Genomic DNA, 14,132 nt, shown 5'->3' with positions numbered 1-14,132 from the left:
AAATAACACATTAAAAAGTGAACACAAAAATAGAACATTTTTAATCTTACAGTAGAGTACCTTGAAAAGTCCAGTAGTACAGTGCAACCGCTGGTACACAGGGGCTGGCATCAAGAGTTACTGACTGGAGGAGGGAGAGGAGGTGGGAGATGGTAGAGCTGGTGGACTGTCAGCAATCAGAGCCAGGGGGCAAGCTGTGCTCTCTCTCATGCCTGACGTGGATGGAGCTCATATTTGCATCTTTGAAAATTCGCAACTTGATGGGTCGTATGTCCGGGACTTACTGTATGTAAGCAGAACCTCAGCAAATTGAAGAAAGAGGATGACTGTGGCTTCAAAGGGGAGAGGACAATCCTCAGAAACTGTGTGCAGATTTCATAACAGGACTCCCTTGAGGTCTGTAGGGTTTTTTCCTTGTTAATTCCTGGAGGTACTGGCTTTGCAATATCACGATCTCTTCCCTGGCAGTGAGTCCACAGTCGGTATTTCCTGAAGCCTCCTGATCTGCCTAGCAGTGCCCTGTGTTCTAAGGGTTACCAAGATGAGAGGCGGACTCCACCCTCAGAGGATGTGTAGCAGTGGTGGAGAGCTAAAATCAGGTCGTGGAAGCGTTGACAGCGCAGTGTGGACTTGACTGCGGCTTGCTGTTGTGAGAGAGGAGAGAACAGGCAGAAAATGTGGTGGGCAAGAGCTAATGGAGAAGGCGGGAATTAATCCGGGGTTAATTGTGAGGACGTCATTCTCTCTCCGAGATGCTGGTGGTTCTCTTCTAGAGCCTTTCTCCTCTTGGAGTCTGTTGCTCACGAAAGCCCTTCAGCACCATTCTTGCTCATGTACCCAGCTCAGCCTTGTTACTCGTAGGTGACGTGTGTCTGTCTGGAGATGCCTGTTGACGGGTAGCACCTAAACAAAGAGGTTGTGTGACACTGAAGAAATGCAAGGTGAAAAGCGATGCGGGTGTCTGACTTTGATTCTCAAGTACAAGTGAGCTTCACAGGATTTGACGTCTTTATTTATCGTCTTTATGCCTGTGAGCTTCACAGGATTTAACGTCTTAATTTATCGTCTTTATTCCCGATATTGTCGAACGTAGAATTTTTTAAAGCTTTATTATTTTCCTCCTGTTAATAGTTACAAAGAAGTCATTTGGTGTTGGTAAACTAAACTTTTAGAATATTTAACTTTCCATGCCTGATATTAATGTTTCCTCGAATTCCGTGATTCTTAAGTAGAAAAGCACTTTCCTAAACAGTGGGAGAGAAGGGAATTTTGAGGGAGCTCTTTGATCAGTTTGTGTACACCTGTGCCCTTGTATCAATATTTTTTTTTTCACTTGAGGGTTCAGATTGCCACCCTTTGGCAGGAAGGAAGGGAGAAATTCTCTTACCGGCATGTGATTTAATATGTTGAGTGACAGTGTGTGCTGTGTCAGTCTGCCTGGGGACAGAATCGGAGGGGCTGGCCATGAGTTAGTGTCTGTGGTTGTGCGAGTGTTTCAGGCATGTACCTTTGGAAAGGAATTTGGGACCTTGGGCTCCACTTCCTCAAGCTACTTCTCAATGTCAGCTTTCTCCTTGTAGGAATGAGGCAGGGAGTAATAGGCCCGCTTGCTGCTTTTGCTGGGTCAGGCCCTGCCCTGGAGACAGGGCCCGTGGCCCAGCGAGCAGAGGGCCAGCGTCCAGCCTCCTGCCGCCAGGAAGCTGCTGGCGTGCGACCCACTGTGGAGGTTACCCTGTCCTACTGCAGAACTGGTCCGCGTTTGCACCTTCTAGCCAAACCCCGAATTGGCAGCTGTCGTGCCAGAAAACATTTCAGAGTTTGCTTTAGACGGTGTGCTGTGGTTACACAAGAGGCCGTCCTAGTTTTAAAGGGAGTGGTTGCCCAGAATGACTGAGCGATACCCGGAAGGGCCCGGGAAAAGCTGGAGCTCCAGGTCTCATTTGCAGAGAACTGGACGGATGGAGCTGTCCGGGCACAGAGGGAGGCAGCCTTTGCTGCAGAGTGGACTGTATCCCAGAACGAAAATAAACCCAAAGGAAATCACAGAAATCTAGCAGTGGGTTTCGGTTCATTGGCCTGAAAATGAGCCCTTCTCTTCAGGGCTGAATTATCCCAATTAGCTAAATGTGTTTGTGGTGAAGGGCTGTAGGAAAAGGAAGCTCACTGGAAGAGGAAGCATATGGTATTCTATTTTTTGTTTATTTTTTTTAATTTTATTGGAGTATGGTTGCTTTACATTGTGTTAGTTTCTGCTGTACAGCAGAGCCGGAAGCTGTGCATATATCCCCTCCCCTCTTTTTTTGGATTTCCTTCCCGTCTAGGTCATCACAGAGTGTTGAGTAGGGTTCCCTGGGCTGTGCAGTAGTCCTCTTTAATTATCTATTTTATACACAGTATCAATCATGTACCTAGGTCTCCCAATTCATCCCACTCCCCCTTCCCCCTCAGTATCCATATGTGTATTCTCTATGTCCATGCAGTATTCTGGACCGTGTGTCTGTGAATGGGGAGAGAGAACAAGGCTTTTATAGAGAGACTTTGCTCAGGGAGAAGACCTGCCCACAGGGATCACGTGATGTTCACCTCTTGCTCATTATATCTCCTTCTCCAACCATGCATTTGAAAAAGACAAAAGCTCAGAAAACCCTCCCTCACCAGAGTCTTCTGCACAGGACCATGCATCCCCCTCAGTGCTTCCTTAAGGGATCCCTTCTTCCAGCCACCACCATCTCTAATTCCTTCTTGCCTGAATTCTGCTTTTCCAGATCTTTGCTCCTCCGATCCTTTTAGCCTTAGTTGCAAGCTGGGTCAGAGTTAAGTAAAAATTTTTCACACAGTCAGTTTTCAAGATTAGTATTTTGGGAGTGAGCCTAATCAGAGGCTAGGGATTTCGCTTGTGCTCTGTAATGAGTAGAGCTGAAGTCTGTCTAAGATGCTCTTCTGAGAGTGGGTTCCTGGCGTTCATACATCCTCTATTTCTGGGACTTAGGCCTGAGGAAGAAGGAAGCTTTAATCAGCTGGAAGCTGTTTGTGGCTAGGGTGTGACCGTCCACATTGTGTGTTAACTGCTGCCATGGCAGTTTGTTGAGCAACTCTCGTGACCCATTATTTATAAAAATCAAGGCCGAGTCATTGCCATCTTAATAGAAAGTTGCTGCCTCTGGAAGACACCCTTGAGTGGTTACGATTTAATGGGGTCCGTAACTTTGGCCATACGGGCCAAGCTGTGGTGTGGGCTGACAGTACCAAGGAAGTGAGCAGACCAGTTGGGAGAGACAGAAGCTCTTCTGAGCTCCTGCCCATCTTCTGCATTTTCCGCCCAAGCTCATCATGTGTACAAATGATACTAGATGTATTTCACCAAATGGTCCTCTCTGAGTGAATGAATCATGGAACCCATTTAAGAAACGCTTCTTCTGTTTGAGTGTAAGTTCATCTCCGGGGACTTCCATGGTCTGGTGGTCGAGTGGTTAAGAATCTGCCTGCCAATGCAAAAGATATGGGTTTGATCCCTGGTCCGGAGGATCCCATGTTCTGCAGAGCCACTAGGCCTGAGCATCACGACTCTTGAGCCTGTGCTCCTGAGCCCATGTGCTGCCGCTGCTGAAGCACCTGGAGCCAGCGCTTCACAGCCAGAGAAGCCACCTCAGCTAGGAGCCCATGAATGAAGAGGCCCTCTGCTTTCTGCAGCTCGAGAAAGCCTGTAGCAACAAAGACTCAGTGCAGCCAAATAAATAAATAAATCTTAAAAAAAAAAGTCATCCCCTGCAGTCACTTCCTGGGCCTAGTTCTTGTAGAACATCTTCATGTTCACCAGCAAATGAAGTTTCTCCTTGTCCACAGTTTAATCAGTTGGGCTGCTAAATTGTAATCTAAGATTTCAGCTCAGAAAACAAGATCCCTTGCAAGTTGTTGAATTTATGTGGTAGGTGGCGATTGGCAGTAGCTTGAAGAGTCACCATGTGGCTGGAAAGAAAGAGGCTGGACCCGGCAGGGCTGATGTGCTGCTCTGCATTCCTCTTGAGGTTATTGCTGATTTATGACTGTGGTCCTTAGAGACCAGGAAGTCATCGTGGCTTCCATTAAGGCTTTCATCTTCCGTCTTGATCTGATTTTGATTATTGCTTTTTTTCTTGTGGGGAAAACACTCCTCATTTTGTGTTATCTATGATTTATTTTAAGCATCTTTGATAAAAAAACAAACAAACAAACAAGAAAATCCCTGAAGACAGGGCACCAAAATACTCTCAGACTGCATTGTAAATGTAATTTTGGATATAATTGGACCGACTCATCAAGTGAGGCCATGTAGTTATTAGTGGAGTTGTTTTTCTCTCCTCTGAGCATTTGTTTGAAAGTTAATGCCTTTTTCTCCTCCCTAGGTGACCGTCCCAGTCTTCCTAAGGAGGACACCCCTCCCAGCAGCCTGGACTCGCTTTCCTCTCCGTCTCCCACAACTGCCACTGCCCTTGGGCCCCCTGGACCAGACCGGAACCACCTGCTTACAGATGGGGGCAGCTTTGGGGACTGGGCACCCACTGCGTAAGTAGCTGTGCTCTTCTGTTGGGTGCTGAGGGAAGAGGGGCGGTGATTTTTATTTTGAAGTTTTATGTGCCAGGTCAGTCCTATAGCCTTAGACCTCAGGACCTTTGTGCTCTTAATCTGTGGGGATGCCACAGAGGAGAGGGTCCATAAACCAAAGGGAATAGGGTCTGTGTGTTCCCAGTATGGAAGGGGTGGGTGGATGCTATTTCAAATCTGTTTTAAGTTCAATTTGTGGAAGTTTGGGGTTGCACAAAGGAAGTTTGTTATTGTCCTGCTTGGGAGGTTTTCTCATTAGTTACCACAGACTTTTAGAAAGACGAAAATGCTTGCCTTGTGATCAGTAGACTTTTAAGTTTTCTATAGGATGATATCTTAATGATAGGAGTTTTTATGAGCTTCATGCTAATGTCTTACTCTGTTTACTCTGTGTGATCATGTATAATTGACAACTGATGGATGAAATATCTGATTTTGTCTTCTCAGTTTGGTTGAGTGCCAGGCATATGCAGATGCTCATGTGTATTAGGGTAAATAATTCCAATACAAACAAAATACCGTGCGTGGGCTTGGTTTGACTACTTGAGGGTGTGTCTTTCTCTACTGCCTGAAGTTGTGGAGTAAATGCACATCGGTGGTGGTGTGCAACATCAGATTTTAAACAAATGCTCAGAGAAGGGAAAAGAAAACATCTCCACTAATAATTACATGACATTACTTGATTAGTCAATCAAATGACATCCAAAAATACATGTGTAATTCAACCTGAGAGTATCTGGGTGTCCTGCCTTTAAAGTGGGGGAAAAAAAAAATCAAAGTTACTTAAAATAAGTCATAGATAATGATGTCATTTGACCCTAGCTGAGCATTCTTGGGACTTTAAATGGAATTGAAAACTGTTCCTCACAGTACTTGGCTTTTTATAGTTACTGCTGGATTCACATGAAATCATTATGAACTTATTAAGTATTAAAAGAGGCAAGGACAAATCTGGTATGTTATCCTGAAATTTGGGGGTGACCTAAAGACTTTGCAAAATCTAGCTGAAAATCCAAGTGGAACTCAAAATATGGGTACACGTTCTCCAGAGGAGTTTTTCCCCCCCAAAGATTGTCACATATATGTATTTAAATGCTGAAGACTGTATTGTGGATTTAAATTACATGTTACTCAAATGGGCCTATCATTTTTACTGTTCTCTTTTAAAAGTAAGAATAATTTTTCACTTCTGTGCCAGAAGCAAAAGGAACAGTGGCTACATGGGAACCCAGAAGCTGTAATGCAGGGCACTCGAGCCGTGGGACTTGAGGTGCATTAGTGTGTGTGTGTGTGTGTGTGTGTGTGTGTGTGTTTTAAAGCACAGACCAAGCCTCCAGTCTTGTCACTAACTGTCTCGGTCAGCGCACAGCAGTTCAGTCAGTTCTTCTTCGTGGTGGTTCTGTGGAGCAGTGGCATTCTGAGCCACGATGCAGCCTGTGCTCGATTCATAGCACATCCACTGCTGAAACATGAAAAGCTTGATATTTTTGGTTGTCAATCAAATGCGGAGTGAATCCCCCAGCTTCTTATTCATACAGATTAAAAAAAAAAAACACTTCAGTCTTTATTTATCTGCTTTATCTCTCAGGCCAGGCCCTGCTCAGCATGTGGGATCTGATTTCCCCAACCTTTGCTCCGAGTATAGGGAGCACAGAGCCTTAACCCCTGGACCACCAGGGAAGTCCCCATACACGTCTTAAAATGTCACAGAAAGTACTCCAACCTTGAGAGGCCTGAAAAAAACAGGGCAAAGTAAGTAGTTGAATCCAGTCTGGAAAGGAGATTTTTGTTACAATGGACACTTCCTGCTATTTGAAGAACTTATCTTTTTCCCTGGGTGCTAGACAAAACTCGTCTCCCTCTTACATATGTAGAATGTTTCCTGTTTAAAATCTTTTAAAGGATTTATTGTAAGCATGCTTCAGTCTAGATTACTCATTAAGTTGGGGAGTGCTTCTCATACTTGAGCCAATGAGGACCCTTTGCAGGACTTGTGAAGCCCACAGTGCTGGACCCCACCCAAGAGTGATGCTTAGGGTTAGAGGGGAGCCGGAAGAAGTGCATTTCTAATGTATTTCCTGACGATGTTGGCAAACCCTGATATACTCTCCTGCCTGCCCCTCCCCCCACGGTTCCAGGCACGTGCTGATGTACATCTCCGAGGATTATAGTTAAGAGAAGTGACGGTGCATAGTGCTTCCCTTTTTTTTGCTTTTCTTTTCTCTTCCTAGGATTGTGTGTTTGCTCTCTTCAAGCAGCCCCTGGGTGCTCACTGCAAATGTTGATTCCCTCTGCCTGAAATGTCTCCCTTCCTTTTTGCTCAAGACAATCCTGACCTGTCTTCAGGGTGTAATTTAGTTTTCACTTTTGGGAAGCTTTCTCGAGTATTCTCGTCTCCTGGAGGATTCAGAATTATACCTTTCTCTGTCTGTGCCCAATACTTGATGTTAGGAAATGATTCCCTAATTAATGTTGTTGTTCAGTCACTAAGTCATGGACGTCATGCCATCAGGCTCCTCTGCCCTGCACTGTCTCCCAGAGTTTGCTCAGATTCATGTCCATTTCTCCTTTTGCCTTCAATCTTTCCCAGCATCAGGATCTTTTCCAATGAGTCAGTTTTTCGAATCAGGTGGCTAAGTATCGGAGCTTCAGCTTCAGCAACAGTCCTTCCAAAAAATATTCAGGGTTTATTTCCTTAAAGATTGACTGGTTTGATCTCCTAGCAGTTCAAGGGACTCTCCAGGGTCTTCTCCAGCACCACAATTCAAAAGCATCAATTCTTTAGTGCTCAGCTTTCTTTATGGTCCATCTCTCACATCCATACATGACTGCTTTGAAAAACCATAGCTTTGACTATGTAGATCTTTGTTGGCAAAGTGATGTCTCTACTTTTAAATATGCTGTCTATGTTTGTCACAGCCTTCCTTCCAAAGAGCAGTGTCTTTTTATTTCATGGCTGCAGTTACCATCAGCAGTGATTTTGGAACCCAACAAAATGGTCTGTCACTGCTTCCACTTTTTCCCCACCTATTTACCATGAAGTGATGGGACCGGATGCCATGACCTTAGTTTTTTTTGAATGTTGAGTGTTAAGCCAGCTTTTTCACTTTCCACTTCCACCCTTATCAAGAGGCTCCTAAGTTCCTCTTCACTTTCTGCCATTAGAGTGGTTTCTGCCGTTTTGCATTATGTACTCTGCATAGAAGTTAAATAAGCAGGGTGACAATATACAGCCTTGCCATACTCCTTTTCCAGTTTTGAACCAGTCAGTTTTTCCATGTCCAGTTCTAACTGTTGCTTCTTGACCTACATACGGGTTTCTCAGGAGGCAGGTCAGGTGGTCTGGTATTCCCAGCTCTTTAAGAATTTTCCACAGTTTGTTTTGATCCACACAGTCAAAGGCTTTTGCATACTCAGTGAAGCAGAAGTAGATATTTTTCTGAAATTCCCTTGCTTTCTCTATGATCTGGTGGATGTTGGCAGTTTGATCTCTGGTTCCTCTGCCTTTTCCAAATCCAGCTTGGGCATCTGTAAGTTCTCGGTTCATGTACTGTTGAAGACTAGCTTGGAGGATTTTGAGCATTACCTTGCTAGCATGTGAAATGAGAGCAATTGTGTGGAAGTGAACGTTCTTTGGCATTGCCCTTCTTTGGGATTCGAATGAAAACTGACCTTTTCCAGTCTTAGGACCACTGCTGAGTTTTCCAAATTTGCTGGCATATTGAGTGCAGCACATTAACAGCATCATCTTTCAGGATTTGAAAGAGCTCAGCTGGAATTCCATCACTTCCACTAGCTTTATTCATAGTAATGCTTCCTGAGGCCCACTTGACTTCACACTCCAGGGTATCCAGCTCTAGGTGAGTGACCACCTCATCGTGGTTATCTGGGTCATTAAGAGCTCTACTGTACAGTTCTTCAGTGTATTCTTGTCACCTCTTCGGTTGGATCCTTCCCATTTCTGTCCTTCATCATGCCCATCCTTGCATGAAGTGTTCCCTCGATAGTTCTCCAGTTAACCCTTAACTTTCCTTCTTGTCTGATAGTAGTATGTGTGTGTGTCTGTGTCAGTAACTCCATGTACCTGCCTGCTTATCTGTCTCACTCAGTTCCAGCTGCTGTAACAAAATTACTTTGAGTGGCTTTATGAACAGCAGGAGCTTAATTACCACAGTTTTGGAGGCTGGAAGTCCAAGTTCAGGGTGTCAGTCTGGCTGGGCCCCAGTGGGAGACTGCTTCCGGTGAGCAGAGTGCTCACTTATCTTGTATTTGCATGTGATGGAGAGCAGAGAACAGAACGGATTCTCATGGATCTTCAGTTTAGTTCAGTCGCTCAGTCGTGTCCAACTCTTGCAACCCCATGAATCACAGCACGCCAGGCCTCCCTGTCCATCACCAACTCCCAGAGTTCACTCAAACTCACATCCATCGAGTCAGTGATGCCATCCAGCCATCTCGTCCTCTGTCATCCCCTTCTCCTCCTGCCCCCAATCCCTCTCAGCATCAGAGTCTTTTCCAATGAGTCAACTCTTCGCATGAGGTGGCCAAAGTACTGGAGTTTCAGCTTCAGCATCATTCCTTCCAAAGAAATCCCAGCGCTGATCTCCTTTAGAATGGACTGGTTGGATCTCCTTGCAGTCCAAGGGACTCTCAAGAGTCTTCTCCAACACCACAGTTCAAAAGCATCAATTCTTCGGCGCTCAGCCTTCTTCACAGTCCAACTCTCACATCCATACATGACCACAGGAAAAACCATAGCCTTGACTAGATGAACCTTTGTTGGCAAAGTAATGCCTCTGCTTTTGAATATGCTATCTAGGTTGGTCATAACTTTCCTTCCAAGGAGTAAGCATCTTTTAATTTCATGGCTGCAGTCGCCATCTGCAGTGATTTTGGAGCCCCCAAATATAGTCTGACACTGTTTCCACTGCTTCCCCATCTATTTTCCATGAAGTGATGGGACCAGATGCCATGATCTTAGTTTTCTGAATGTTGAGCTTCAAGCCAACTTTTTCCACTCTCATCTTTCACTTTCATCAAGAGGCTTTTGAGTTCCTTTTCACTTTCTGCCATAAGGGTGGTGTCATCGGCATATCTCAGGTTATTGATATTTCTCCTGACAATCTTGATTCCAGCTTGTGCTTCTTCCAGCCCAGCGTTTCTCATGATGTACTCTGCATAGAAGTTAAATAATCAGGGTGACAGTATACAGCCTTGACATACTCCTTTTCCTGTTTGGAACCAGTCTGTTGTACCATGTCCAGTTCTAACTGTTGCTTCCTGACTTGCATACAGATTTCTTAAGAGACAGGTCAGGTGGTCTGGTATTCCCATCTCTTTCAGAATTTTCCACAGTTTATTGTGATCCACACAGTCAAAGGCTTTGGCATCGTCAATAAAGCAGAAATAGATGTTTTTCTGGAACGCTCTTGCTTTTTCCATGATCCAGCGGATGTTGGCAATTTGATCTCTGGTTCCTCTGCCTTTTCTAAAACCAGCTTGAACATCTGGAAGTTCATGGTTCACGTATTGCTGAAACCTGGCTTGGAGAATTTTGAGCATTACTTTACTAGCGTGTGAGATGAGTGCAATTGTGTGGTAGTTTGAGCATTCTTTGGCATTGCCTTTCTTTGGGATTGGAATGAAAACTGACCTTTTCCAGTCCTGTGGCCACTGCTGAGTTTTCCAATTTGCTGGCATATGGAGTGCAGCACTTTCACAGCATCATCTTTCAGGATTTGAAATAGCTCAACTGGAATTCCATCACCTCCACTAGCTTTGTTCATAGTGATGCTTTCTAGGGCCCACTTGACTTCACATTCCAGGATGTCTGGCTCCAGGTGAGTGATCACACCATCGTGATTATCTTGGTCATGAAGATCTTTTTTGTACAGTTCTTCTGTGTATTCTTGCCACCTCTTCTTAATATCTTCTGCTTCCGTTAGGTCCATACTATTTCTGTCTTTTATCGAGCCCGTCTTTGCATGAAATGTCCCCTTGGTATCTCTAATTTTCTTGCAGAGATCTCTAGTCTTTCCCATTCTGTTGTTTTCCTCTATTTCTTTGTATTGATTGCTGAGGAAGGCTTTCTTATCTCTTCTTGCTATTCTTTGAAACTCTGCATTCAGATGCTTATATCTTTCCTTTTCTCCTTTGCTTTTCACTTCTCTTCTTTTCACAGCTATTTGTAAGGCCTCCTCAGACAGCCATTTTGCTTTTTTGCATTTCTTTTTCATGGGGATGGTCTTGATCCCTGTCTCCTGTACAATGTCACAAACCTCCTTCCATAGTTCATCAGACACTCTATCTCTCAGATCTAGTCTGTTAAATCTATTTCTCACTTCCACTGTATAATCATAAGGGATTTGATTTAAGTCATACCTGAATGGTCTAGTGGTTTTTCCTACTTTCTTCAATTTAAGTCTGAATTTGGCAATAAGGAGTTCATGATCTGAGCCACAGTCAGCTCCCAGTCTTGTTTTTGCTGACTGTATAGAGCTTCTCCGTCTTTGGCTTAGAGAGACACTAATCCCTTTCATGAGGATTCTACTCTCATCTCATCCTGATTTCCTCCTAAAGGCCCCAACTCCTAATGCCATCTCATTTTAGGGAGTAGGGTTTCAACATGTAAATTTTGAGGGGACACAAACATCAGGTTCATAATACTATCCAATCCTTCCCTCACTCCAAGGTCAATAATAAAATTCTTGATAGTAGCAATTGGGTCTTAGGACTTTTTAGTGATATTGCGTGTATGTGCTTGGTTGTGTCTGACTCTTTGACAATCCATTGGACTGCCCACCAGGCTCTTTCATCCATGGGATTTTTCAGGCAAGGATACTGGAATGGGTAGCCATTCCCTACTCCAGGTGATCTTCCCGGCCCAGGGATCAAACCCAAGTCTCCTGCATTGCAGGCAGATTCTTTACTCTCTGAGCCACCAGGGAAGCCCAAGTGATATTGAGATAGTTATTAATAGATATTTTATTTTCCATTTTAATTACTTCATATTTATAAAAACGCTTTCCTTGCATCAGTCTCTCTTCTTTCTCTATATCATTGAATGTCTCTCAGGCAGCTATGTTTGATTTGGTTTCCATCCTCTTTCTTCCTTAAGATTTAAAACTCTTCCTCTGGGAATTCAACAGAATTCATCTCACCATTTTCTCTTTGTAGCATTTTTCTTCATTTTCTCAGCATTTATAAATTTAGTTTTCATATGTATGTGCTTTCCTTTTTGTTTCTTTAAAAAAATTACCTATATATACTAGCTGTACAGTATTGGTTATAGTAGGATCTGAGTAAATTTGATGACTAAGATCCCTTTTAATAAAACCAAAGCTGTTGTGGGGCGATTAAAACTCTACTCAGAGCCTGAAAGAAGAGGCACAGCCTGGTCTGCCTGATTTTAATCTAGAGTGGTGACTCTGTGTTTCAAGTTATACTCACCTTATCTGAGATCTTGTAAAATGAAGCCAAATGTATGGAGTTCACATGGGACCCCAGTGGCTCTATTGTAGAGCAGTGCCGTGACCCTCGTCACCAGAAAGCAACTTTACACGGGAAAACCTACAGCTGATATTCTGGTATAGGCAGTGTGTAAACACAACTGCAGCCTCTGACAGGGAGAAAACAACCCAGCAGAATTGGATTTCTTGGGTTTCTGCTGATGGTGTGAATGGTGGGTCGTATTCATCGCAGCCCATCAACCTGGAGCTATGACTTACCTGTGCACTCAGGAAGGTGACGGGCGACCTCGTTGCCGGTGAAGAATTGCACGCTCAGTCTCCTTGGAGACATTACATCACAGGCCAAGGTATTTCAAATGTTCCGAGGTCATTTTTCCCCCGTAAAGTAGTTTTCTCTTCAGTTTTAAATGATGGAGCAGGTCTTTGACAAGTAATTTTTTTTTTAGGTTCCCTGCCGCAATTGAAAATCTCTTGTCAGAAATACCAGGCATTGCTCTCTGCTTCCTTTACAGATTTCCAATGAAAAGGAGCACCTCCTTCCAGTACTTGTCCACACTCAAGATGGCAGCATCCATTGGTACCCACGTTGCAATGATGTGGGAAATTAGTAGTGTACACAGTTACCATGGCATTTATTGCATGGAACGTCCTCAGGGGACCTCAGTTCTCTTTGGCCAGTGAGTTCTGGGTCTGAGGATTGGCTCAGGTCTGGACGCTTAATAAGGGATGGTATTTCTTTTAGGCAGCTTTCTATTAGGCAACGAATCTCAGCCCTCAACTCAGTCATTCTTGATCTGTTAATTATGACACTAAGCAACACTCTTTGTTGGCTGTCCATCTGCCTTGCCTCTAGAAATACCGTGATCTATTAGACATTTCCAGAAGCCCCTTCACAGTCAGAATTTCCTGCTTCCATTCTGACATTGTTAGGGAGTTAAAAAATTTAGCTCTTGCTTCTGCCTCCCTGTCACCTGTCCCCCCAGCTTTCTGGAATCCTATTATCCTTGTTACTGTTATAATATTATCTCCTAGGTCAGCCGCCACTACAAAGGACAGACACAGTGAGGTTAATTCTCTGTTCATTTATTATCGCCTCATATACACTTTCCTTTAGGAAGTAGTTACCTGGGTTTTGGTTTTTTGTCCAGTTTTGTTTTATTACCGACATGCCCAGTTCTCCACGCTTTTTCGTGTCTTCCTGTGCAGCCACTGTGGTGCTTCTGGCACCAGTGCTTCATTTACCGTGGACCATAGCGTTTGTTAGAAGGACTTTATTGATATGTAATTCACCCATTGAAAAGAATTGGTTGTGGCGTCGTCACAGAGAGGTGTGACCATAGCCACAATCAATTTTGAAAGATTTTCATCACCGAAAGGCAAAGCTAAAGCTCCAATAGTTTGGCCACCTGCTGTGGAGAGTCGATTCAGTGGAAAAGACCCTGATGCTGGGAAAGACTGAGGGCAGGAGGAGAAGGGGGCGACAGGATGAAATGGTTGGATGGCTCATTGATCACTGACTCAATGGATGAGTTTGAGCAAGCTCCAGGAGATGGCGGAGGACAGGGAGGTCTGGCGCAGCGCTTTCCATGGGGTCGCAAAGAGTCGGACACGACTGAACAACAGCAGCAGAGGCGTTTTGAGAACATTGTCACCCCCTGTACCCATTCATTCCTGTGTGGTCAGCCTCTGTTTCTCTTCAACATTCTCCTCATCTGTAGACAAACAGTAATCTACTTTCTGTCTAAATGGATTTGCTTATGAATCCTGTAAATAAAATCACACAATAAAAAAAAAAAAAAAAGATTGCTGCATCGTAGAATAGCTCTTCATAACTGGGGATGTTGATACCCTGAGGTGTATCTCAGTCTGTGTTCTGGCAGGCTGGGAGGGCAATAGCTGCTGCTCTTCCTTCCGCGCACTGTGAGGCTCTCGGTTTGGTTTATCCTGAGTGTGAAAGTTCCTAGCATACCTATCCTAGTGTGAAAGGTGTTCCTAGCACATCTGTCCTCAGAGCTGCCTTGAACTTCATCAGAGGTTCATGCCTCCCCAGTCCTGGTGCTTGTTAGTTAAAGTCGTCACATG

The 14,132-nt window shown here is 44.2% G+C and overlaps 1 protein-coding gene across 13 annotated transcripts in view; it reads left to right on the top strand.

Moving 5' to 3' along the window:
• ARHGAP10 (Rho GTPase activating protein 10) overlaps positions 1-14,132 on the top strand; it is a 390,783-nt gene that overhangs the window by 347,200 nt on the left and 29,451 nt on the right. For 11 of the 13 annotated variants that reach the window (XM_055550841.1, XM_055550840.1, XM_055550839.1 and 8 more), the window contains one exon: positions 4,383-4,542. In XM_055550841.1, coding sequence (XP_055406816.1) covers positions 4,383-4,542 — 160 coding nt within the window. Of the gene's footprint in view, positions 1-4,382; positions 4,543-5,028; positions 6,134-12,562; positions 13,825-14,132 lie in introns of those variants that run through there. The other 2 variants (XM_055550844.1, XM_055550850.1) reach the window with 2 other exon arrangements.

Source organism: Bubalus kerabau, chromosome 16 (assembly GCF_029407905.1).
Source record: "Bubalus kerabau isolate K-KA32 ecotype Philippines breed swamp buffalo chromosome 16, PCC_UOA_SB_1v2, whole genome shotgun sequence".
In the NCBI taxonomy this organism is placed as follows: Eukaryota; Metazoa; Chordata; class Mammalia; order Artiodactyla; family Bovidae; genus Bubalus; species Bubalus kerabau.
Note: the sequence above shows the minus strand (reverse complement) of the source record. Positions and strands in the feature narration are given on the sequence as shown.